This window comes from Peromyscus leucopus, chromosome 2 (genome assembly GCF_004664715.2).
Source record: "Peromyscus leucopus breed LL Stock chromosome 2, UCI_PerLeu_2.1, whole genome shotgun sequence".
Lineage (NCBI taxonomy): Eukaryota > Metazoa > Chordata > Mammalia > Rodentia > Cricetidae > Peromyscus > Peromyscus leucopus.
Window position 1 is genome coordinate 88,474,000 of NC_051064.1, and position 27,176 is coordinate 88,501,175.

General features: G+C 38.1%; 1 protein-coding gene across 17 annotated transcripts in view; it reads right to left on the minus strand.

Annotated features, from left to right (window-relative positions):
• Mpdz (multiple PDZ domain crumbs cell polarity complex component) overlaps positions 1-27,176 on the minus strand; it is a 162,332-nt gene that overhangs the window by 47,615 nt on the left and 87,541 nt on the right. For 8 of the 17 annotated variants that reach the window (XM_037202689.1, XM_037202680.1, XM_037202686.1 and 5 more), the window contains 6 exons: positions 21,278-21,553; positions 20,910-21,033; positions 13,452-13,650; positions 10,370-10,411; positions 7,623-7,727; positions 5,150-5,242 (listed from right to left, as the gene is read on the minus strand). In XM_037202689.1, coding sequence (XP_037058584.1) covers positions 5,150-5,242; positions 7,623-7,727; positions 10,370-10,411; positions 13,452-13,650; positions 20,910-21,033; positions 21,278-21,553 — 839 coding nt within the window. The remainder of the gene's footprint in view (positions 1-5,149; positions 5,243-7,622; positions 7,728-10,369; positions 10,412-13,451; positions 13,651-20,909; positions 21,034-21,277; positions 21,554-27,176) is intronic. The other 9 variants (XM_037202684.1, XM_037202692.1, XM_037202688.1 and 6 more) reach the window with 4 other exon arrangements.

Genomic DNA, 27,176 nt, shown 5'->3' on the forward strand with positions numbered 1-27,176 from the left:
TAGCCAAACTAATGGAAACACATGAACTATGAATCAATAGTTAAGGAGCCCCCAACTGGATCAGGCCCTCTGGATAAGTGAGACAGTTGATTAACTTGAACAGTTTGGGAGGCCCCCAGGCAGTGGGACCGGAACCTGTCTTTGGAGCATGGGCTGGCTGTTTGGAACCTGGGGCCTATGCTGGGACACTTTACTCAGTCTGGGCGAAGGGAGAAGGGGACTGGACCTGCCTCGATTGAATCTACCAGGTTGAGCTGAATCCCCAGGGGAGACCTTGCCCTGGAGGAGATGGGAATGGAGGGTGGGCTGGGGGGAGTGGCGGGGGGGTTGTGGAAGAGGGAGGACAGGGAAATCTGTGGCTGATATGTAAAATTAAATTCAATTATAAAATATTTTTTTTTAAATGCAAAAGAAAATAAGTGTTGAAATTATTTCTGAAGTGATATAAGCAGCAAATTATAGTAAGGCTATAAACCACTCTTCAAGGGAACTAAATTTGCTTTCACTTAAACCTCATTATCAAGCCTAGAAGGTACATACTGTTTAGGATCACAGATTCAGGAACTGTGGCAAACAGCACGGAGTCCTCTAGTGGATCTACAGTTTAAATAGACTATTGTGATATACACTCTGTGAATCCTTAAACAAGGCAGACAAGAGCCAAATGATCACACAGGCAGGAAGCTAGGCTGACCAGTCACTAGACACAGCACGGTGGATATCCCTGGGGAAGAAGGACACCTGTCAAGAAACACTTTGCAGAGCACGTTCTGGTTCTGGGTTCTGCTACTTAATCACATGACACGAGGCAACCTACTTAGTCTCTTTGTCTTATTTATCTCCACTGTGAATGCAGTCAACAAAAACCTCCAATAAGACAGTCTTCTGCAAAATTAATTACTTAATATATAATTGCAAAACAAAAACATTGGCATAGAGCAGAGAGAAAGCTCCAGATAAATCAATGATGATGATGATGATGGTAACTGATGATGGTGGTGGTGATTTCCACAGGAATGGCAGGAAGTACACTACTTTATCTGTATGACAATTAAGCAGGTAAGTACCCACCTCCTCAAACCTCAAGTGTGTCAAGACAAAGTGTCGTTTTCTATCCATTGACAGAACACTTTGAAAAATGTCACCCATGTTATTTGGAGAACACTCATATGTTGAAAGAAAAGTGGAAGCTGCTATGATCACCATAAAAAGAAAGAAGGTAACTTAAAAAAAACTTTTAAAATGCATATAGAACACATAATTGAGAGAAACCCTATGAATGTAAACAGTGTGGTAAAGCCTTTGCATAGCCCAGTCATCTTCAAGTATATAAAAGAACACATACTGGAGAGAAACCCTATGAATATAATCAATGTGGTAATGCCTAGTCACAACACAGAGCAACCCTATAACTGTAAAACTTTTAGTGTGTAATTGGTCTCTTAAAGCCTTTGAATATAACATTAGACTTTGAGTATCTGAAAAAAACTCATACCAAAGGAAATCTGAATATATATGAATTGGTATGATCTTTAGCCAACATACTTACATTCAATTACACAAGATTAATTATTTTGGAAAAAAATCTAAAATGTGTCAATAATCTGTTCAAGCATTATAATATCTCTTTTTATTTTGTTTTCATCTGTCAACTAATATGGACAAAAGGCCTATAAATTTAAATGATAAGGTAATCCTTTTAGATTTCATACTTCTCTTCAAATACATGAAATAATGAATTCTGGTGTAAAATTTCATAGATGTGTTATCATTGCCTTCTCTGTTGCTTTGATAATAGATCATTGCTGTGGATACTGCTTTGTATAAATAAAATGCTGATTGGCCAGTAGCCAGGCAGGAAGTATAGGCGGGACAGGCAGAGAAGAAAATTATTGGAAGTGGAAGGCTGAGTCAGAGAGACACTGCCAGCCACTGCCATGAAAAGGAAGATGTAAAGTACCAGTAAGCCACAAGCCACATGGCAAAGTATAGATTAATAGAAATGCATTAATTTAAGATATAAAAACAGTTAGCAAGAAGCATGCCATGGTCATATAGTTTGTAAGCAATATAAGTCTCTGTGTGTTTCCTTGGTTGGGTCTGAGCAGCTGTGGGACTGGTGGGTGACAGATTTGTCCTGACTGTGGGCCAGGCAGGAAAACTCTAGCTACAGCTCATATCTAAGTGAACTTAGAAAGGGGTTTAATTTGGCCCTTGATTCCAGAGCAATATATGAACCACACAAAAGTGGCATGGAAACAAGTGTCAGACATGGCAGCTAAAGCAGGCAGCTAAGATTTCACAATCTTTTCCTGCAGCATAAAGCAGAAAATGTAAATTAGAATTGGTGTGCAGATGTGAACACTCAGGACAACCCTCATGACTGATTTCTTCCAGCAGGGTACCATTTTCTAAATCTTATCAAATGATATCACAGACTGAAAATGATAGATTACTCCGACTTCAAGACTACATGCTTGCTTTCTGTTACATGGACCAATTCATGATGGAGAACATCTCTGTAATCATTTAGATGCCTCAAAACCCATGTTACCAGAATTATAATAGAAAAACAGTCATGATTGAAAATTAGTTTAAAGATTTGTTTTTATTTTAATTATGCTATGTGTGTGTGTGTCTTCCTCTGGGTATATGTATATGCATTCTGGTTCCCAAGAAAGTTAGACCCTTGGAGTTTCTTGTTGCAAGAATTACTGAAAGTCGTCCAAAACCAGATCTTGGTCCAGGGAATGAACTTGTGTTAAAGGCTTGGCCATGTCTCTATCCCTGTCGATATTTTAAAGCTTTTATATCATCTTGATATCAGGAAATAGATAGGTACTCATACAAAAGAAAACCTTATTTATGTAAACAATTTGGTTAAGACTTTAGACATCACAGTTGTTTTCAGTTTCAAGAAAAAAACCTCGTTTTAAGTCCTTTTCATTGTAGATTTGAAGAAAGTAAATTATTAAACAGGTTCACTAAAGACTGATGTGAAGATCCCATTGTGGCTTCTATTTTGCAACATTTGAGAAAGATATTGAAGTGTGGGATATGTGTGGCAAATTCAATTAGTAAAGTTTATTTTGTGGTCCTTAAAAATGCATATAAATTTTTAGCCAGTAATTATACTTCTGGCTACATACATACATACCCTGAATAAGATTTTATACATACAAATATACATTTGCTGCACAGCATTAGTGTAACAACATACTGTAAGCCACTCAAGTATCAGCTGTGGCCTCAATCAGATTTTAAAGTAGTGAGTATAACATAGATCTTACATTTTACAATCCTTAACACTTAACTAACAAATATCCTCTATTTCTAAACAAATCTCTGCTGATTTTGTGTTTCCAACACTGAGAAGTAGGCCCTCATTTTCAGAAAGCTCTGGCTGTGCTGGTCTGCTTCTTAACCATTCATCATCTACAAACATTCCCCTGGAGTAACTTGTTAAATATCTTGTTAAAAAAAAGCCTCTGTGGAAGCTTTAGGCATTTTCTCTGTGTAAATCACCTCCACAGAGGGAATTCTTAGGTTGACATGAAGACAAAACTGAGGAGCAAAGCATACAAATTTTCCAGTCCCAAGGATGTGTGCTTCCTTTTCTGTAACAACTTCCTTTTGTTTAGCTACTCCCGAAGGCACACTGACTGGATCAGGCACTATTGAGGACTGCCCACTTCCATGCTGGGGCAGTTAAGATGCAGAACTTACTGATTCTTCCTCCAAATTTAAAAGACTCCATAACTAACCCAATTATACAAATGAGGAACCTTAGAAATTAAGACACTTATGCAGAAGTAAAGGGACTCAAGTACAGTTCATATTGCCTCCAACCATTCCCAAACTGCCCAAACTACTTTTTGTATCAGTGTGTGATTAAAACTAAGCCAGCTTACCTTCCCTACTGTTACTACTTTTTCCAACAAAATTTAAGTTGATCTATAACACCCTGCTCTGAAATAACTTTAATTTCTTTCTGCATCTATTAATACAAATAAAACATATAACACCTTATAATATATTATCTGTCAAAGATCTTTCACATATATCCTTTTCTCAACATGGATAATGCTATAGAGAAACAGCAAGCAAATTGGCTATTGAAGAAATTCAAACTGAAAATGTCTTTTAAATGACTGGAGATACTTAGTTTCTCTGAAAATGACATAAAAATAGTCTTTTCTGTATTTTGAAATGTATGGCTGCAGGTTAAGGGTCATTTATAAACAGGCAACATCACAATGCAAGGCTTCATGGTAATGGTTAACTTCAGGGCTGTTTGAAGGGGCTGAGCCATTACTACTGATATTTAATATGCTACATCGTTCTATGCTTCATATATCTCTAGATCTTGCTGGTCAAGGACATCCTATCTTTCTCAGAGGCAGGGTTTATGTCTTCATCTTAGACCTACTGAAGACTCAGAAGTTGACTTGACTCTGCATGGGCATGTTAGTGTGTCCCTCAGAATACAGTGATGTGTCTGAGCATATTCAAGCTCGGTCTTCTTTTCTGCATAGGACCCATGCCAGCAGGTGTAAGGCCTGGGACAATCTCAGCCCATGACAGCAAAGTTCCTTGCTCATATGTCTATCTCTCTTTCATACTTATAGTTCTCTCTCTCTCTCTCTCTCTCTCTCTCTCTCTCTCTCTCTCTCTCTCTCTCTCTGTCTCTCTCTCTCTCATACACACATTTATATATGTATATAAAACATAAAGTAATATATATATGTTTTTATATATATTAAGGTTAAATATATCTAATTTTAAATGTAAACATGTTAAATGTAACAAACAATGTTAAAATGTAAACAAACATTTGGCACTATATCTAAAACTATTCAGAACTTATTCATTCCAACTGCCTGTGCATACTTTTCTCTAGTCAATTGTCTTTAATGTTTACTAGAGATCCTTGTGTGTAAGTTAGTTTTAACACTGTGTGAAACTGATTTTTTCTCTGATGTACATACGAAGAAATAAAGAATTAACAGTGCTTAAAAAGAGTGTCTGATGCCATAAGTAGCAAGCTATAGGCCATTCCTCCAGACCATATGCCCTTCTCTCTTTCTCTCTCTCTCTTCAAACATGTGAACTCACTGAATGGGCTGCGCGAAGCAGAAGCAGTCCTTACCTCCGGGGTTGACTCCAGCTGCTGTAGGCTGCGTTCTGGAGTTCACTTTCTTCCCCTTCTCCTTCTTCTCGCTCTGGCAGGTCTGGAATGTCTCTGGTTAAGGAAATATACAGTGAGAATTCCAAGCAACACTGCCTTGAATGGACTTAACTGTTGGTTAAACAAAACAAAACAAAAATAATAACGCAGAGCTGTCTGAAGTTTCACTGTATCTGACCTACAAATTTATAACACTTCCTAGCATAGGAAACAAAACAAAACAAACAAACCTAACCAAACAAATAATAACCTTACACTAGAGTCAGTTGCTGCACACAAAGTCTTGCCTTGTCCATTTGCTGATGAAATGTGGCAGAATAAAGGAGGGTGAAGGAAAGGAATGGGGAAATTGCATCAAACCCTGGGATTCTATAGGAAAATTATTCAGCAAATATTTCTCTGCCCTAAGAGAATTCATCATCAGTTGATTTTATAGAACTGAAAAATCTAAAGAAAACATGTGTCAAATTATAGCATTCTTCACTGATAGGAATGCTGAACTCATTCAAACTACACGATCTTCACATTTGCAACCAGAAGTTAGGAGACCCCATGGATCTGTACTTGAACATGATTCACAGTGCTGACAAATGAATATCCAGGCTCTCTACAAACATCCTTTTCTTTGACCTGAATGGTCAAATACTGTTTAAACATTGTTAAAATGAAATTAACCTGCCACAGGCCCTACCAGCAGCTCTGCACTTGAAGTCCCCTTTTATGTAAACTAAAGAGGGCAAATCTGGGAAAAGCTGTGCTTTCTAAAGTCTAAACCTGACAATGGTCCAGGATGGTTAGCAACAGTTCCAAGAGGTGTATTCTAAGAGAGATGTCAAGGAGCTGAATGAGAAACAGTCCAAGTCCTCTGGTAAGGAAGCAGAGAAATGTAAGCCAAAGAGATGAAAAGGAGATGAAGAAAAATGTAGGTTTAGGAGACAGAGTGAGAATGTGAGCAGCTGCTGTAACAGCTACTGACAGCCATAGCTGCAGGGAGGGGTTATCTGACCTAAAGCCTGGGCTGGGAGATCTATGCATAAGCTATGCATAAACTATGCATAAGCGATCTTGGCCACATTGTACTGTGCTACACTGCCTCTTTGTTTTAAGGGCTAATTCAATTCTTCCTTTGGATTCAATGGTCAAGATCTTAGAGTCTGACTGATTACATCCCGAGTTTGGCTTTGAAACTAGCTGTGGGACACCAGAAGTTAAGTGCTTGCTGCTGTAGATTCCTCCTCTGTAAGATGCTGACTGCCTTTTGTAAGCATCCTGCTGTTAATAACAAATATGCTTTCTTTGCAATGAAGCAGCTGATCACTGGACAGGGCGACCAAGGCCATTTTTCTCTCTACGCCGAGAGGAACAGTAATAGTGAAAGTAGCTCCTTCTTTGTAAAATTTTTGAATGTTTTAAGATCCATGAACTTACTGAGATCTTAACTGGTCCTCTATTTGGACAGAAGAAAGATTACTATTTCCATTTTGATAGGGAACACTGGCAAACTACAACTAACCCATGCTATTAAGCCTGAGACAGGAATTCTGGAGTGTACCTGGGCCAACTTTTGTACAGGGTGGGGTCCTCCTGCCATAAATGTCATGAGGCCCCAAATACTGTAATTTTCTTTTTCTTTATTAAGCGCAGATCATGTCTTTCCATTCCCCACTACTCTCTGCACACTGTGGCCTTGTATAATTTGCAGATGAAGCAATGGTGCTATGTCATAATTCCTTTAGGGCCACTGGAAACCAGGGTGTTCCCACACCCTCTGTGGATGCAGGATTCTTCGGAGAAGGCCTCCAAATGTTTGTGAAGCTCTATGCTCTACAGTATGCTTAAGAGAAATTTGGTATCCAACTGTCAGTGTAACTGCAAAAAGCAACCCACAGAACATCCTTCCAGAGAAAGCACTCTGACATTTCTCTCCTGCTGTGAACTCAATCAGTAGTACCAACAAGCCCCAATTCTGTCTTTTTGTAAGAGAGAAGAACACTCTATTATTTAAAGGTTCTTAACATACTGTATACCAAGCTCTTTAAAAAGCTAAGCATGGTTTCCTAATATCCCTTTATACCAACATTCTGAGCCTAAGAGTCTTCAAAGAGAATAAATATGTTTGCTAAAAATTGTTTCTGATTGAGTTGTTTGATATTTCTAGAAAAAGTAAAAGCATTATATAAAACCACTGAAAATGTGCTGTCCAGAGAATTAATGAAATAATAATGTGAGGAGAATCACTAAAATTTAATGCTAAAAGTGCTATGTTAGGTGGGCAAATAAAAGATTGTTTTAATTTATTGATTTGAATATTCATATATTTCCCAAATTTTCAATTCCAAATGATAATTACTTGAGTAACTGACACAAAAGGAGACTTATTTTTTTTTAAATCTTCTTCATCGTTGATTGTTTTGTTGTAGACTTATTTACTCACCTGCCAGTATATGAAGAAAAAATATCCAGTGCCATTATTCCTCCAGATTGTTGACCAAAACCTAGTCTGAACTCTTCCAAATGTTCTGCAGGCACGTAAGTAATTCTAGAAATAAACATAATCCGTGAAAGCAAAGGAACAGAGTTTTGTTATGAAAGCCTTCCAAACACAGAAAACAATCATACTGCCCATTCACATCTACACTGCATGTGATGTGTGGAATGAGCATGCTCAATAGGTGACCCAAAATTCAAAAGGCAAAATACTCTACAGGCAAACATAACAAGTGAAATAAAAATTGCAAATGCTACTAATAAACTGCTAATTTATTGACAACCACACAGGGAAGAAAGTAGGATTATATATTTCTCCAAATGAGAAAGCCAATGTAATTTTTTTTTGAGATTAGGAAGCTATAAAATTTGATAAGAGAGCAAGGAAGGCAGTTCAACAGCAGAGCATTTATAGAGAAAAGTCCTGGGTTTGCTCCCTTTACTACAATGATAAATGACTGAATAGGACTAAAGTATAGCTCAATTGTAGAATGTTTGCTTACCATGCCCAGGGCCTAGGTTCAACAGTAGTACCGCAAAATAAATAAGTATGTAAATAAATATCCATATTAATATTATTTTTGTCATAAGATAGATTCCCTAGCAGAAACAAATTAGGTTTACTTTATTAATCACTAAATATCTAGAATTTATTGTTGTTTATAATAGAGTTAATTATGGACATTAATTGGCATAATCAGTGATTGAGTGAGCTCAATTAATTTACGACCTTAAAAACCTGAAGCCTGAAGCTAACATACTTAAGTTAAAGAAGGATTCATTAATGTGTAGAATCTTCTTTCATCTTTTTTCCTCGAAGAAATTAACTGTTTACACTTGAAAGTAAACTAGGAAATTTAACAAGTAGCAACTGAGTACTCATCATGTGGACGACGTTGCAGTGGATACAGAATCAGAATACAGCAATGGCCTTAGCAACCAATATTGCAAAGTTCAAATATACTGCTATTCTGTAAAGCTCGTTACAACATTAACAAAATGTGTAAGTCAGTTGGTCAAGAGCCTTCAATTAACCCCTACTTAGAGAAATACTGTACCTGATATCAGTAGGGCAGACATGCTTGTGCAACTAAGAAAAAAGAGTATGTATTAAACATGCTCAATATAGAAATAACAAAAACTCTTGAACCAATTAATATATCCATTATGATGAGTCCAAGAGATCCTGGCCCTGGAAGGTAAGGATATAAGGACTATTTTTTTATACTGTAAGAAAATAAAAATTGCACTGATTCACTACTTTGAAGTTAGGAGGATATATTTCAAGCACACTGATGATACCATAAAGACACGCCCTCTTTCATGTTGCCGAAGTTCAGTCTCATGGGTTTGGGGTGCTCTGAGGTGAGACAACACGGCTGAACCTCCAAACTCTCAACCACAAGTATGTCATCTTTTATGCTGTAGAAATAAGCTAAACACCACCACAGACAGTGAGGCAGGATCCCCTCAGAACACAGCTTGCTACACCACCATCAGCCCACCAAAAGAACACTCAACGCCCCTGGGAATCTCCTTGTGACATTTCTACCCCAAGAACTAAACTATGAGCAGAAAACACCAGTTGGAAAAATTTCCTTAGGCAGGGTGAAAGCATTGCCTTTCAGTGGCCCAGATTAATTTATTCATCTATTTAAAAAAAACCAAAATAACAACAACAATAAAATACTTTGAGTTGTTACAAAAATACTGAATAGATATGCTGTTTTCTCTTCAAATTTCATGAGTCAAAAACGTGCAATATATTTTATATCAGGAAAACCCTATTGTATTTGATATATAAAAATTAATGTAAAATCTAAAAGGCAACAGGATTTTAGAGAACATATTAATTCTAAAATTTGGGAGGACTCATATAAATAAACTCTTAAAACCAAGAGAAAATATGTTGGCAGAGTAGGGCATGAAAGCAATAATAGTAATAACAAGCATCGCCTGTTTTATTAGCCAGCTTGAAACCCCAAGCAGCACTCATGAGCTGTCTTCTGTATTTGCTAATTATTTCTATCAGAGGGTAATAAATGAAGGCTTTATAAATATCTGTTTGATATTTTGTTAGCAAGGAGAAAGAACAAAGAAAGCCACTGCCATGGTCATTCAGCCCACCACTGACAGAGGCCACCAGAACAGGCTTTCCCACAATGCAACAGCACACATTTAGAGCAGTTCCAGCACATGACCAATCACACAAGCCATAAAACCTCCTCACGGGCCAAAGACGGCAAAGCGGAATGACAAGCTGTAGAAACACATGGAAGCAGATTATTTGGGAGCTGCATTAAAAGCTTCAATATAACCTAACCTCTGGTTACACATGGAGTGGAAGAAAAAGAGCTCGATTTTAGTGATGCTGACATGCAATAACAACTACTAATCCGGGGGCTGTGCCTGCACATGCAGACAAGATCAACCTCACAAAGGAGTCTGAAAGCTTAGTGGCTGGCAACAAGGATTTCCGAATGAGTTCACAACCATCACTGCAATGAGAAAATGTAGCAACTGCACAGCTCTGCTGGAATTTATGTTCTTATAAATGAAGAAAAAGCCAAACTGCACACACTGAATCTAATCTGGATCTATTCCTGCACTGGGATGTTACAAAAGCATGAAATGGTTTTCACAGACAAGTTGTAACACACAGCCATAATGAGCTTTTGAGTCACCGATACTCACACATAAAAGGGGGCTCGATCGTCAGCAGGTGCTGCAGAGAATCTAGAATGTGAAGCATACGCCACGGCATCTTTTTACAATGGTGTTAACAAATGTCAATGTCTTGTGCTGAATGTGAGACGCATACATATGTAGTTAAAAGTGGGTGCTCCTGGATATTTTCCCCCTTTCCACCTCCCTCTCATCTACACCTCCCCCAGAAAAGCATCTGCTCTTTCCTGGTGTCTATAGCAGTGATTATTAACAAGCATGGAAAAATGTAACTGCAATCAATCTTTTATTCCTTGATCAGGAATTCATCCCACACATTGGGTTAAGGCAGGTGAATTCTGATTCAGCTCAGTAATTATCTGGCAGATGTTATAAACAGCTGCTGCTAAGCACAAAACCCTGGCTATTATTACAGAAATGTGTAAGAGCTCCTGGCAAGGTAGAGTGAAAAGAAACAGAATGCATTCTGGTGAGGCTTCACATCTGGCTTTCCATGGGAAACAAGGAGGCCTGGAACTTAACTGGCTGTTCTTGAACTCCAGTAACTTGAATTATCTCTTAGGCATGTCTGAATGCACACAACCTTCATAATTATCTATCCCGAAGGAGAGAGAAGGGAGGGCATGCATTGTCTCAACAAGCAATACTTTTCCTATGGCCAATCAGTTGTGTAGCTGAGCCAGAATTTTTGATTTTTTTATTTTTAGAGTTTCCACCACTCCCCATTAATAAGCAACACAGAGAAATTGATTGGACAGAGCTTAGAGCCAGGCAATGACTACAAAACTTAACTGACCAAAGGCAGTGATATGGCTCCATGCAGAATAAAGGAACCACTGGACTTCCCTTTGGGAGAATGGCCACAGTGACCTCAAGGTAGCTCTAAACCCCTGCTTTATGAAATGGAAGTGACAGAAGAGGGATAGGGCCAATAACACTTCAGAGAAAACCCAGAGAACACTGTTCAGCAGCCCTGCTCAGTGTGTTTCACATGACATTTTCTGTTTCTGCAAAGGGACTGTGGAAGAATGAACTGATTTCTACCATTTGCTCTGTACATCCATCTACAGTCATCTAAGTCAGCATTAGTGGGCCTTTAAAAAGAAGTGGAGGATTTTATGAATACCCTGGTGTGTGGGTGCAGATGAGTATGAGAAAGAAGTGTATACATAAGGCTAATTAGCATGTGCTTAAGAGAAAGTCTGTATATCTGTGTGAAAGACTGATATGTGTGTAACACAGAAAGATTGATTAGCATGTAAGAAAGACTGACATATATGTGTGTAAGAATGACTGTGTGTATGAAGAAGACTGATGTATGTCTATGTGAAAAAGACTGACTAGTGTGTAAGGAATAGTGAGTGTGTATGTGTATAAGACAGACGTGTGTGTGTGTGTGTGTGTGTGTGTGTGTGTGTGTGTGTGTAATACTAACTGGTTAATTCCTGAAGATGGCAGATTTTTCTTCTTCCTGTTTTACATGTAAATGCCACAGTGTGTTTTGACTTCTGAGATGTGATAACGTTTAAGAAGTTAGTCCTCTAATGTCTTTCAAAGTTATAAGAATGCAGCTGCTCTCAGAGGATTGGGGGTTTCTGGCTGAATATGCAAGTGAGGGGAAAAAGCAGAGACACAATACAAATCATAAGAAATAGGGAAGAGACATTTTGACTTTAAATCAACTCAAAACTTCCTGCAATTAACTAGATGCAGGACCTACACCTTGAGATACTTTTGAATTTCAACAATCTTTTAGGGGGGATTCCAGTGCCAAGTATGGATTCTGATGCTACAAGTACCCATCACGAGCATGACTGAACAAGAACTGAATGTTCAATCACCAGGCCATCTGCATGTCATACCACACACATCATGAAATATCCCACAAGGAACACTTTCCATGTGCTCTAAATCATTTGCCTTTAGGCAAAAAGAAGGGCTGGCCACAAGCAGTAAGGAATGACCTGAAACACTTCTCCATTTGTGTAGCACAAGGACTGACTTTTAAAATAACGTTCTCCTGTACTCTTCTCATTAAAAGATAACTAAGAAACAGCTACATGATCTGAAGATCTGCTCTCCTATAAAGTAAAAAGGGCATGTAGAATATGAAAGCTCAAGTGAAGGTTCTGTCCATGTAACAGCCCTTCTACTAAGACAGCAGGAGCTGCTTGCAATGGGATGTGCTTACTGCTTATGAATGGCAGAGCAGAAACCACATGGTCAGTATGCTCTAACAATGCATATTCTACAATGGAATGCCATCGGTAAAATATTATAGAAAGTTGCCCCAACATGAGTAACTACTACCAAGTTAAGGTAAGTAGCCTTTCCTTGAGCCCTGATTTATGCTTTGATCCCTTGCACAATAAACATTAATATTCAATGATGAATGTTAGAAGGGAGAGCCACATTGGTGAGGCATGGCAATAAGGCCTGAGCTGCATTTCATGTTGGCTCAAGGAACATCTATTGAGCTAAAAACTAAAACACACACACACACAAACACACACACACACACACACACACACACACACACACAATGTGTTTTTAGAACATTATAGACTTGCAGGAAATTTCAAGCACTTCACGGAAAAATAAGCTACAGGGTCTATAAGCAGAAGTTACCACACAGATCAGTGAATCCCCATGGGCACAAGGGAGCTTGAGAACATAATTTGTGCTTGACAGGCCTTGTGTTCTTCAGGCCTGGCACTTCGAGAACTGGCTGTTCTGGGATTTCTATGGAGCACTTCAGCAATGCATGCTTCTTTATACTGAGGATTATAGCCTCCCCATGAGACTGTGTGAGATTATGAGATATATGAAACATGGGCTTTCTCTCATAGCTAGGGTTCTTACAGAAACACCAGAAAAGCAAAATCAAACATAACATCACACTATTAGCACAATTCAACAGTGTCACAATCTTAGCTATACTTTATTTAGAATCAAGAACTAATCAGAAATATAGCATAGAGTGATTTACATGAAATGAACATAATTCTGTGCATAAAATGAGGAAATTATTCTTATAAATGAGATGAAATTTACGAATTTCCCAAGACAAATGGGTCCAGATGACACTTACTTTATGTCAGGTCCAATTAGAGAATGCCTTCTCAACATGGCTCGTGCCTGGGCATTAGTTAAATTGATGGTTGATTCCTCATTAATGGACAAGATGCAGTCACCAACAGCAATCCGGCCATCTCGACTGATGGCACCTCCGTGAATAATGCTTCGCACGATCACTCCCAGGCCATCTTTATCAGCACTCACTGTCATTCCTGGGAGAAGAAAGCAAGGCTGACAAGGACCACAGACAAGACTTTCAAACTCACTAGAAGTTACCATTCACTATGGCTTTGTATATAAAAGAATGTGTCATGTTCTTAGTCACTAAAACATTTTTCTAAAAATAGTTTTTCATTTATCTTGTCAGTCATAGTTGTGTTGGTGTGATATTTGTGTGAGTGTGTCATGGTGCACATATGGACACCAGAAGACAACTTTTTGTCCCTGCTCTTTTTCTGCCATTGTTTCTGGGGACGGAACTCAGGTCATCAAGCTTGCATGGCCAGCATTTTGACCTGCCAAGTCCTCTTGCTGGCCCATAGTAAAACATTCTCAAGTGACTTAACATGTTGGTAAAATTGTATAACAGTAATATTCCATGTTTAATACATAAGACATTAAAACAATTTACACTACAAAACTGAATGTAAGTCACAAGATTTGGTGTGGTCCACCTTTCAAGACACAAGCCCTCTTAGAGAAAATACCGTCTGGTATCAGACTAGTTTTCTAACAGCCGTTCACATCTTCTACACATAACATAATAAAGGCAGGAGTCCAAATGGATAGCCTAGGATGGCACTTACTCCCTTACGTCTAGTTCACCCATTCATCTCTGTCTACACAGCAGGTGGCTGCTATGTGCTAAATCTTACACAGGTTTCTTCAGACATAAAACACAGAACTCGCAGCATCCTGCAGCCTATGCTAAAGTCTTGACCCAGAGCCTACCCTGTTTGAATGTTGTCTGTTGACCCAAACCAAGAGAAATGGAATTCTCTTCCATTCCATTTTGGTCTCTTAACTCTACTCAATGTCGGCATTAGATACTGTCTTCACGTATTCCTTGGATTTCATGTCAAGACAAAAATGTAATCTTAAGTCATTGTATTGCTGTATAACTTTTAATTTTTCACTTCCTCTCATTTCTATGGTCTTTCCCCTCTTGATAAAGGCAATTGCAATCCTATCATAGTATCCCCCATTGTTCAAAAGGAAACACTAGAGTCATTCTTTGTATGTATATTGGTGTGTGTGTGTGTGTGTGTGTGTGTGTGTGTGTGTGTGTATGCATGTGTACGGGCCTATGGATACATGTGTGTAGCAGTCAGAGGACATCCTCAGGCATCTTCAATATTTTGATTGAGACAAAGTCCCTCACTGGTCTGGAACTTCACCAGGTAGAGTAGGCTAGCTGGCTAGCAAGCTACAGGAGCCTGTTCATTTCTGTCTTTCATCTCATCATAGTTGGGGTTACAACTGTGAACACCCAATCTGGCTTTTAATATGGGTTCAGATGATCTCAATTAAGGCCCTCACACTTGATTGGTAAGTGTTTCACCAGCTGAACCATCCCCCCAGTCCTGGAATCATGTTAGTGACTATCTGACATCTCTCCCTAGATTCAACACATACTTAAGACCCACCATTTCTATCTCTAAATACTACCTTGAATCTATTTGCTTTTCTATACTTCTCAATAAATTCTGGATCAAACCAACACCATCTCTTGCTTATAATTTTGCAGCCCCTTAACTAGTCATCTGCTTTCTGATACTGTCCCTTCCAATGCACTATACTCACAGTAGAAAAACAATTCAGAAGAGACAAATCATATCCTATGTGTCCTCGGCATGAAACCCTTCACCAGTTTCCTAAGATGCAGTATATCTCTCAGGTACAGTATAGGGAACACAGGCGACCTGCTCTCCTTGAAACTTGTGTCCTTCCTTTCTACCACATAGTCCTTGGCTCTGGAGTTCCAGCTACAGCACAGCTGTCTTCTTTCATATATACAATTACTATCTTTCTTCTCTTTTTCTTCTTTAGCTGATACTCTATTTGCAGTATGCTCAAACACAACTAGTTCATCCTCATGTTTATGCATCTCTTTCTCCAAGCAGCCAATATGCTATTTGAATTACTGTTACCTTAACAGCTTATCCAGACCCTATTCACACATAAAACCTCTAAATTTACATTTAAACCATTTCAAATACAACGTAATTCACTTTAGTAAAATGGTAATATTTTCTTTTCAAACAGGAGTGTATGAATAAACAAGATAGGAAGAGATACAAAGCTATCAAGTATTTTTCTTTTCTTTAAAAGATTTATTTATTTATAAATAAATAAATGTCTGCGTGTATGTCTGCAGACCAGAAGAGGGCACCCAATTTCATTACAGATGGTTGTGAGCCACCATGTGGTAGCTGGGAATTGAACTCAGGACCTCTGGAAGAGCATCCAGTTCTCTTAACCACTGAGCTATCTCTCCAGCCCCTAAGTATTTTTCTTGTTCCTTTTTTTCTCTTCTTAATAGTTGAGGATTTTTCTTTCCTTTTTGTTGTTATTATTGTTATTTTAAGACAAAGTTTCACTATATAGCTATGGCAGACCTGGAACTCACTATGTAGAATAAACTGGCTTCAGAGAGATCTTACTGCCTTCCCCCGCCCAAGTACTCAGATTAGCATGCTGGTATTAAAGGCAAGAGCCACCACACCTGGTGCATTTGGTTGACTTGTTGGTTTGTTGAGACAGGCTTTCACTCTACAACTCTGATTAGCCAGGAACTTGCTATGTAAAACGAAGCTAACCTTGAACTTGCAGCAATTCACCTGCCTCTGCCTCCCAAGTGCTAAGATTACAGGTATAAATCACACCACAATGATTTTTTTGAATAGGAACTTTGACAAAGCAAAAAAATTTCATTGTTATTTTTATAATGAAATATATTTTATTATCTATATAAATATGAATACCAAATCATATCTTTTTAAAGTATTTTTAAATATGTTCCCTATAATATTTATATCCCAGTACCACAGGCCTGGCTATGGGAAATCTTATAGTTAAAATGCTGAAAACAGACAAAAAGAGTATTGAAAACTGCAATAGAGAAGGGTTGAATCACTTACAAAGGCATATCAGGATAACACCCGATCATTTGACAGAAACATTTAAAGCCAGAAAGACCTGGAAACATACATTTCAAGCTTTGAAAGACCACAACTGCCAACACAGACTATTATACTCAGGAAAACTACCTATTAAAATTGAAAGAAATAAGAAACTTTCCATGGTAAAAATAGACAAAGATATGTATGATCACTAACTGAGCTCTACAGAGGATGCTGGAAGGAAAACTTCTACCTCAAGAGAAGAATAAATACATTACAGATGACAAAAAGAACAAATAAGCAATACTTGGTCAGTTAATAAAAAGATACATAAAAAATGCCACAGAAAAGTTGGGGCTTGAACTCATCTTTTAATAACAACTCTAAATACTAATAGTCTCAACTCCCCCAGGAAAAGCACAGACTATTGGATTAGATTTGAAAACAGAATAGAATATGTTTTTTCTTCTGCCTTCAAGAACATATATTTATATCACTTTTGGATAAAAGGATGGAAAGTTATTCCAAGCAAATATAACCAAATAAACAAGCAGGTGTAACTATTTCAGTATCCCACAAAATAGACTTCAAAACAAAACTAGTCAGACCAGATAAAGTTTACCTCATAATCAACACACAATCCATCAAGAGGACATTACAATTCTAAACATATACACACCAAATGTCAGAAAACAAGCACTCTATATCCAAAGCTACAGAGCTGGCAGTGTGTGGATTAACCCAAACCACAGATATGAGCAAATCTTATGGGAGCTCACTAGTTAGAAAGCTAATTTCAAAATATAATTAAAAACAAAGTTCTAAAAGAAGTGCCCTGTATGGGTGGACAATGCTGGTCTCAGAAGATATGAGTTACTAAGGAAAAGTACAGTGCAAGTCATGGGCTACCTTCCTATCAGTCACTGCTTAAGGAGACCCCCAGTGGTCTCCAAAACAAGACAGGATATTGACATTGTCCTTGGTTACCCATCAGAACTTTAAGTATACCCACCAGAACTTGAAGTGGGTGTGGCCACCCCCCCCACTTCTATATTCGAATCTCTAAGTTTAATAAGGTTAAAGAATAACCCACTAGCATGGTGGCACATGCTTGCAATTTCAACCATGAATCTGTGGGATGCCTCTCTCCAAAGAACAGTACCAAAAACTGCACCAGCAAAAATGTTTCATAAATATCAAAAGAAACTGGTGGTGAGAGGTTTTACAGAAACCTGTCATTTATTAATGATTTGTTTTCATTGTCACTAGACAAAGAGGTAAACCATCCAGAACAGAGAGGCTGCAGAAGTAGGACAGGCTGAGAGCAGACTATGAAGCTGAGCAAATGTGACTGCATGCCTACCAGAAGGAACCCACCTGTTGAGATTTACTAAGGTATGACTTATCAAGCTTTATGTTACATTAGGTTATAATGGAAACACTTTCCCACATGAAATGGAAGCAATAATACTGAATTACTTTATTATTTATGTTTATAAAATTTTTAAATGGGACTATTACATGGTTTCTTTATATGTTAGTACTGTAGAAATCTGAATATTGAAATCTGTGAAATGAAATATTAAGAGAAATGTTCTCAACATGATAGGCTTTGAATTTTAACTCTGAAAAGCTAGGAGGCATTTTCAAAATCTTGATATTGTGACATGATGTCATTTACAAAGCTCACACTCAGAAATTAAACCTTCAAGTTTGCCGGGTGGTGGTGGTGCACGCCTTTAATCCCAGCACTCTGGAGGCAGAGCCAGGCGGATCTCTGTGAGTCTGAGGCCAGCCTGGGCTACCAAGTGAGACTCAGGAAAGGTACAAAGCTACACAGAGAAACCCTGTCTCGAAAAACCAAAAACCAACCAACCAAACAACCAAACAAACAAAAAAACCTTCAAGTTTAAAAGTTGCAGAAGAATATCACACAATGTTGAAGTAACTTTATAATTTTGTTTTGGGCTGTAATCATGGCTGTACTCAGTTGCACAGAGCCAAAGGTTGGACACACATGTAAGAGCAACCTTGCTGAGTACCAAGATATCAAACAACCAGGGCCTACACTTCTAAAAAATACAGTCATATGTAATCTAATTCTTAGAGTGAAAATGAAGCAATAATAATAATAATAATAATAATAATAATAATGAATATCAGCACAACTGAATGGCACTTACATGCAAATAATGTAGCACAGGCCATAAGGTTATATGCTTTGATTTCCTGCATCAATATCACTCTCTTCACAATTGAGGGATATTTTATACTTTAATTAAAACTGAAGTTTAAATGAATTTCCGGATATGATAAAGGCTACTTTGAACCCTTACTGGTTTTTAACAAGGTCTTAATTAACTCATAACATCTTCCCCTCAAAACTTAAACACTAACATGAAAGCAGTTCAAATGTCAACCAGCAGATATGTCAAGAAAATGCAGTGTTTACTTACAATGGAACAGTTTTTAGCCTAAAAAAGAAGGACATTTCTGATGTATGCCACTTGAGATTTAAAAACATTATGCCATGTGAAGTAGTTTCCAAAGGTCAATACAGTATGGCCCACTTACTTATAACTAGAGCAAAAACATAAGCCTGAGACAGGAGGCCAATCGCCATATGACATTATAAAAGCACTGAAGCATTACGTCTACTATGCTACTCATACATGCAGCACTGAAACTTAATCAGGAGGGATTCATCCCCCGTCTGAGTGTGGAGGGGAGGAGTTACACTGTGGGTCTCTGTGCAGTGAGCATGAGATAAGAGAAGAGCAACTGTTCAGTGGTGGAGTACATACATTTCCATAGTGTTTTTTCTAAATGAGGTTCCTCTATCATGAGTCGTTTGATAGTAACAAGGCTTCTACATTTCTGTAAAAGTCACCATGCTACATTCCATTATCATTTCTCAGAGACCCACAATACACAGCAGCTGCAAATCTGCTGCAAGGGTGAAGAATCTTACATTTGCCACAACCCAAAATATGAGATATAGAAATTGCTGAGAATTCTTAGCAACATCCTAGAAAGTGTGCACAGAACCACCTGGCTCCAGATGCTCTGCTGGGCAGCAGTCAGAGCTAAATAGATGTCTGTAAAACTTATCTTAAGATCACTGAGAGTTGAGGAAGATCCCAGAGCTAAACCAATCAGTGAATTTAATACATATGCTTTAATTGCATATGTAATATGAATATTTAATAAATACATTAATATGAATATGTAACATATATATTGATATTTATATGCCATAGGCCTGTTTGATATGTTGTACATATCCTATATAATAAACATGTATCTCCTAAATAAGGTAAACAGAATTGCATGACTCATGCAGGTTTTTTTCATTTTCTTTTTTATCACTTTTTCATATGCAATTATATGTAGTAAAGCAATACATATCCTATTCTACAGTTCTCCTATCAGCTGGTATTGATAGGTATCCAGTTACCACCAAACGGAACAAAATCTAGGCGTCTGGGGAGGTTCTGGGAATGTCACTTCTGAGTCTCAAGTTTCAACAGAAACCAGTCACAGTTGTGGGATCCGTGTGCAAAGGATGCTTGATGACTGGCCACTGCAGGAAGACAGTGTCAGATGTGAGCTAACAATTGGGCTACATTTGGGCATTCAAGGTTCTGATGCATGGTCCTCCATCAGTCCCAACAACAGAAAAGCTGCCTCTCAGGTTCAGGTGTGCTCTGTCCCCTCAGCTCTGACTACTCTCACCAGGGATTCAGCTCCTCAAGAAGCCTGGGCCCATTTAGAAGGTGTTGTGATTATGAAGCAGCCAAAGCCTGTTAGGAGTGACAGAGGATTATCTCCACAGGAGGTTCTGTGTGTAGAGTTCTTCCAGGCACAAACATAGACTATGAATAAAGTGCATTTATATTTTGGTAGTGGCAACACCTGGCAGTCGTTAGTCTTTCTATCGGTGAATGAAAGAAATTAAATACAATCTGACTCTCGCATAACTAGCAATATTCAAAGAAAATAATAACTTACTTTCTCAAAGAACTTAGAAATCCAATTGCTGACTTCTCATTTTCTAAGAATTCCTTTTCTGATTTGCTACTTCACACACACACACACACACACACACACACACACACACACACACACACACTTCATATAACTTTACTTGAATGTAAATGAGATTTTTTGAATACTTGGAAATAAGAGAATAAGGGATGTAAGCCAGTATGAAACAAACAAACCTGTCCCCATTTCAGGAAAAATAACGAGCACATAAAAAGAAGCAAGAACTTTTCTATCATTCATTCTCTGCAGATAAAAATGATGTTGAAATCCACTGTCCTCTTGTGGGCTGAGGAGCAACTTACCCAGACTAGAGCTGCCTTTTGCTATAGTAACTGTCCTCTCAAAAGCTTCTTGGGACATACTTTGCAGCGGGACAGACTCAGCATCAGAAGCCAGAGAGCTCTGCTCAGTTAAATACTCGGAACCCCAAAAGAAAGAAAAAAGACAGTCACATGAAAAGAAGATTAGACTTTGGAGTGACCATTTCGACATTACACACGTTCCCCATGAGTTGTGCTTTAGCAAGAGCCCACAATCAATCGAGTTCACAGGTCACCTCAGAGTCACACAAGCACTCATCCCAAACTAGAAGAGACTGGGATGTAATTCTTCTCTCTCCCCTCCCCCATCATCTGCCTAGTGACACCGCCAGGAGCTAGCTGCGGGATACCTTTTGAGCTGCAGTGGGCGAGGCAGAAGCAAGCTCGGCAGGGCACAGGCCACCGGGTAACTGAGAGTTAGTCCACGCTCCTGGGTCTGCACACTCATATTCTTGTTCAGCAGCGTTTGCACGGGTGTAGTCGCTGATGGCCACACCAGAAGCTGCTGCCACGCTCATGTCTGTGGGAGGAGAGGCAGCCTGCTGTCCCTGCAGGAGGTTCTGTGTGTAGAGGTCTTCCAGGGACATCTGAAGACCAAGCACTAGGTCAGAACTGGCAATCACATCCTGATAATGAACAGACAAAGCCAACTCATCCAAACTGAGACCGAAGAGTTATACCAATTTATTATAAGCCACTTTTTGGTGAATTACTATTTAGTGAAAGATAAAACACACTTATTCATTATTTTTAAAACCTTATATATACACATATGTTCTTCACTGAGTATGTTTCCTGCATATTTTTTTTAATTTCATAAATGTTTTATTTATTACATTTCTTACAAATCTTGTATTTCATGTTCTACTGAGTTACACTTATAGAATAGGTCAAATATAAGAATTTTAGATACAATGTTTAGTTCTAGCTATAAGCAAAACAATTACAAGTTAAAGCTACACAGAGAAGCAAACAGCTCATATTCCCAAGTCACACTTTCTAGAAGCTGCTGTATATTGAGAGTACCATTTTATGACAGCCTGGATCTGGAATCTCAGGACCCTCCAGGAGTAAGTTATTTATATATAACTATTGGTATCCATGCAGAAGAATAGGAAACATTGAAATTCAGATTACTGTAGGAAAATCTGTATGTTCTGTAAGATCTAACAAGTAATACTATATCAGAGAGCCATAAAAACCTATGTTCTAACCTAGTTTCCATTATTAGCAATCTGCATATAAAAAACTTGTCTTGACAGCTACATATTAGAAAATTTCTAAAATTCCTTAAAAGTTTAAAATTCTACAGACCTATATGAATGCATACGTCTCCTCACAACAGACATATTTTAGCATTTACACCCTTGGGACAAGCATCTGCCTTACAGAATGCTGTTAATAAGTATATGTTTCCCTTAGATTGTCTTATCAACATTTTTGTGTTCCTCCTTATGATACTGGGGGTCAACTTCAGGACTTTGTATACACTATGCAAGCATCATACCATGGAACAACATCCATAGCATTTTCAATACTTTTAAAGTGCAAAGGTCTTAAGAATACATTTACACATAAAAGATTCGTTTAAGCTACGCTTAAGCGTTTAAGCATTTAAGATACGCTTATGGACAGAGAATACTATGGAAGCCTGTACTTGTGACTCCTTTGTCCATTTACTTCCCCAGGACATATGTTTGGAATCAGATACTGATCTACCCATTTTATGCATCTGTAAAATATTCATGCAAGTAGGTATATATACTTGCACATGAAGTTAATATCTTAACATCTAAACAGAACCATCACTAAGTAAGTATTTACACTTTTCTCCACTGTCTTTATATCTTGATGTCAGTATTTAAAGTCCACTCCACCCTCCTCATGAACATAATTATTGCTGACAGGCAATGGTGGATTGTCACTCTTAAAGCCTCAGTTCAGATACTGGTTCATAATTAGTTTAAGCTTTGGCAAAGTTCACACTTCTCATTCTCTACTCTGTTCCTCTCACCTATTTCAAATGGAAAAATAATAGATTCTAGCACAGGACTTTTGAGGGGAACCAGAAGAGTTAAAAATAGGCTTGACTTAATAGGAAATGCCCAACAGACCTTAGCTACTACAGTTGTTTACGTAACACAATGTTGTATAGCCAAACCAAGCTTGAATTAGTAAAGCAATTGCTCATCCATCACACTGTTCTCTCACAGAAGGAGACAGTGGAGTGCCTATGAACTATTCTTATAAAGCCTATACTTTCTTAGAAATGAGATCTGGAAGAAGTGTACTGGGCAGCATTGTACCATGCAGACTCGTGACGATTAGTGTAGGTGAACCTGTGTACCCCATATGAATACTCTCTCCATATCCCTCCTTGCACCTTTTACCAGGTGCAGTCAGGTCTTCTTTTCGGGATGTGAAGTCTGAACTGAAAGCAGTTTACCAGGGTTCTAAGTCTGCATATGTCATATTTTATTGAGATAACGTTCTTTATATAACCAAATTTGTCATTTGGGGGATTATGGGCTTGATGTGCTACTCACAATTCCACACAAAAGAACGGCGACACCTTCTAGTATTTTCTTCTACTTTACAAATAACTGACATTTTAGACATCCAGAATCTACTTCAGATGTGGGTCTCTTCCTTTTTGTTATGAACTTAACTATTTGAAACAATCTATTGTACTTTCTATCTTCAATTTAAGGTATCATTTTTCCAAATTATCAAATTAGCTCAGAGAATAGATATAGTGGTCTTTCACAGAAGTATTTAACAACACTAGTATCCTTAGGAACAAAGGATAGGACAAGGCCACCTCAACACCCCATAATCTAGGTAGACTGTTGGCTCCAGTATTCAACTTCAGTTATTTTATTCTTTTTTTTTTAATTTTTTTTCAGTTATTTTATTCTTACAAAAAATAACATGCTTACCAAATAATTGGTAAGTTTCAGAATTAGTAGATTAATTACAATAATTACTGGAAAGTCAACTCACTTATGCCTCAAAGAAACAATCAAAACTGCTTTTCATCAGAAAAAGCAGTCTCTCCACCCTTGTTAGCTGGGGATTCCTGGAAATTCTATGACAAAACGTCCATGCATTATTCATGGAACGTGGCACAGACTCGCAGGAAGGAACAGCTAACCAACGAGGCAGATAACACATGCCTACTTCAGAAGCATATAGGTGCTGAAGAGCCTACTATTTTATGTTTACACATCATAAGGATCTAAAAGTAAAACAGTTTTTCTTCTAGTCCAATGTTCAAAATAATCCTTCCATTATCCCATGCTTCTTGGTATCTTAAATAAAGTCTTTCAAAAATATATACTAATATTTCATATATTCTTGTTCTCAGGAAAAATGGAGAGAGGTGAGAAATTAAAAGATCAAATATAAATGAAGGTTGCTCATTACCAAACTATGTTTCTGGATAATGACTGATATAGATTACTCAAACGATAAAGTTTCTGACAGCTGCAATAGCAACATAGCGGAGAATTCCTGTGGCACTTTATAGTCTCAGCTCCTCTACCTTACCACCACTGTCCCATTTTCTGAGTTAAGGTACACTTCTCTTTACTATTTTCATATGGCTCCTAATATGCTAAGGGCAGCATCTTTCCTTCTTAATAGCCAGCAATTCCTCCTCCAACAGTTCACTGTTGTTTTCTGCCTGCTGGTTCAAGCGCTTCAGGTAGTTTTCAATCATATGCCCGTCTCCAAAACCACCCAGAATGGATGGAACTATATATGCAGCAGGATCATATGCTAGAGAATGCCACAAAGCAGAGATCTGTAGGATGCCTGGGCTGCTTTTTATTATGATGGAATGCATAATAAAAAGTGCTTGCTGTGGTTAAGTGAACAGGAAGGTTTATCTTAACACACAAAACCTTCCCCTGTACTAGAACACACAAAATTTCCTGGAGAACTAGTTGTCAGTCATGACAGACAATTTTATCCTTGGTGACAGGCAAAGAATGTGAGTGTAACAGAATAGATTGCAGGGGACATAACATACAGCTATTAAATCTTTACCAATGGTTTTCTTGGGTCCTTTTTTTTAAAGTAAGGATTTTTCCAGAAACTATGTTGAATCTTTAAACAGATGTCAACTGACATTCAATTCTGGAAAACAATTATTACTACATTTTGTCATGTTTTTAGAAGCACTAAATAAAAAGTAATAAATTATTTTTCAAATTAACCCCCCAAATTTAAACCTAGAACACACACAAAAAAAGGAAAAAAGTTCAATGGCTATAGCTAATTGATAGAATGAAAATATACCTTTTATTTCTTTTTACTTCCTGGGTCCCTTGGGACAGGAATTCACTATGTAAATCATTCCTGACCTAGAACTCTAAATCTGCCTGTGAAAGTTTTGACTGATTGGACTTTGTGGCACAAGCCTGTACCCCAGCACTAGGGGTGGAGTGGGGGTGGGGCAATGGCAGGCAGAACTCTTCATGGCCAGCCTGGTCTACATAGCAAGTTCCAGGCTACCCAGGGCTACATACTAAGACCCTGTTTAAAAAAAAAAAGCCTGCATGTGATGAGGGGGCCACCATGCTCAAATGAAATGAGTATTTAATAAACTGCCTGTAATTCAGATGACACAGACGTGGATAATTTAAATCTGTAAGTATTAGTGAATAAAACTGAAATATAATATAAACTCCCCAGGCCAAAAAGGGAGACTTCTGTGAACAGAGGCAGGAGCTCACAGCTGCTGAGCCTGCTGTACTAAACTGGCTCTGAAGCTCAAGGCTTCCCCCAAAGGCAAGCTCATGCTCTGAGGTCAGCACTTATAAATCCCAGGGGCATACCAACCCAGCAGTAAAGAAATGTCTCCACAGACGGGAGATCCATTTCCAGTCTACATATTAAGTAAAAAACTGGAAGAAACACTAAGGTCCTAGGGTTCCACTTCGTCATTCTTAAAATCTGTACACAGGCATCTTTGTTTTTCTTAAATACCCATATGTACGATATGTTCATATAGTGTACATAACCACACATGCTTAAATAGCCATAGATGGTAAGCCTCATTCTATTCATTGAGAAGTCCTGAGGTGAGCTTATATTTTATCTAAAGTCAATTCTAAATTCTTAACAAATCCCTTATGATAAACTTAATGCAAACAGGGAGGATAGATCATATAGTTTATTCAGTTTTATAATTTTTCCTAGTAGAAAGCTAGATACCTAGTAGAAATCTAGTAGAAATTCAGAGACAAAAACAAACAAAAGCAAAACACAAGAAAACACCAGAGTTGCAGTATCTAACTAAGGAAACTGAAAGCCCACAGGAGGTTTAAACACCCTCATTAATGTTTTATTTGTTGCTTTTTAGTTTAAATATTTCAGTTGTCAGGCCAGCTTGCCAAACTTTGATTCAATAAAAGAGTAAACTGCTTAGGAAAAAAAATGAGGCAACAGACTTCAGCAAGTCAATATGTTGTGCTGCATATAGCCAGTGTTTGCCCTGTAAAATATATGCTTCTCAGTGTGCAGATTGTGCGATCCCTTTAAGTAATAATTACTACATTAAACAATGCAATCTGTCCCACTGGCAAGAAGTATGCAATGCTACGGATTAGAAGATCCCACCAGGATAGGAAACAAGCTTCCAGCCCTGGGGCCAGTCAAGGATGAACACAGTTCAGACAGGCTGTAGCCAGGGACCTCAGGTGCGTAGGTAAGGAGTGACTGCTCACTAAAGATGTTACCTTGCAAACCAATTCCAGGAGGATGCCCGGTGGCATGGGCAAGGGTAACAGGTGCACTTCAGACATAACACAAAATGCTCTGCAAATGTCCTGGCCAAAACCAGTTGTTAATCAGGAAAGAAGGGAAACAAAGCCAGACACGAGGGATTCTGCTCCCTAACCTGCTCATGAATGGAGCCCTCTCCACTGAATTCAATGTAGCAGAAAACACAGTATCACTTTAAGAAAAAATGTTGTCAGGTCTCTTTATCTTCATGTTCACTTACTGTGTATTTCCAAGATAGAAAAGAAATTATGTTCACACATAAACTGTCTAGATGCTCTATTCTCAGTCACTACTGTACACAATAGAGAAATCAGCTAGAGCAGAGACCCCACATGTCCTTGTTTTCTTGGAAGTAACCTGGGGTTGGGAAGTACCACATCACATACTTTAGGTTTTTCTCTACCCAAATGTACACAAATATTCAGAATACATGTATATATGTGTAATTGCTTTAGAAAT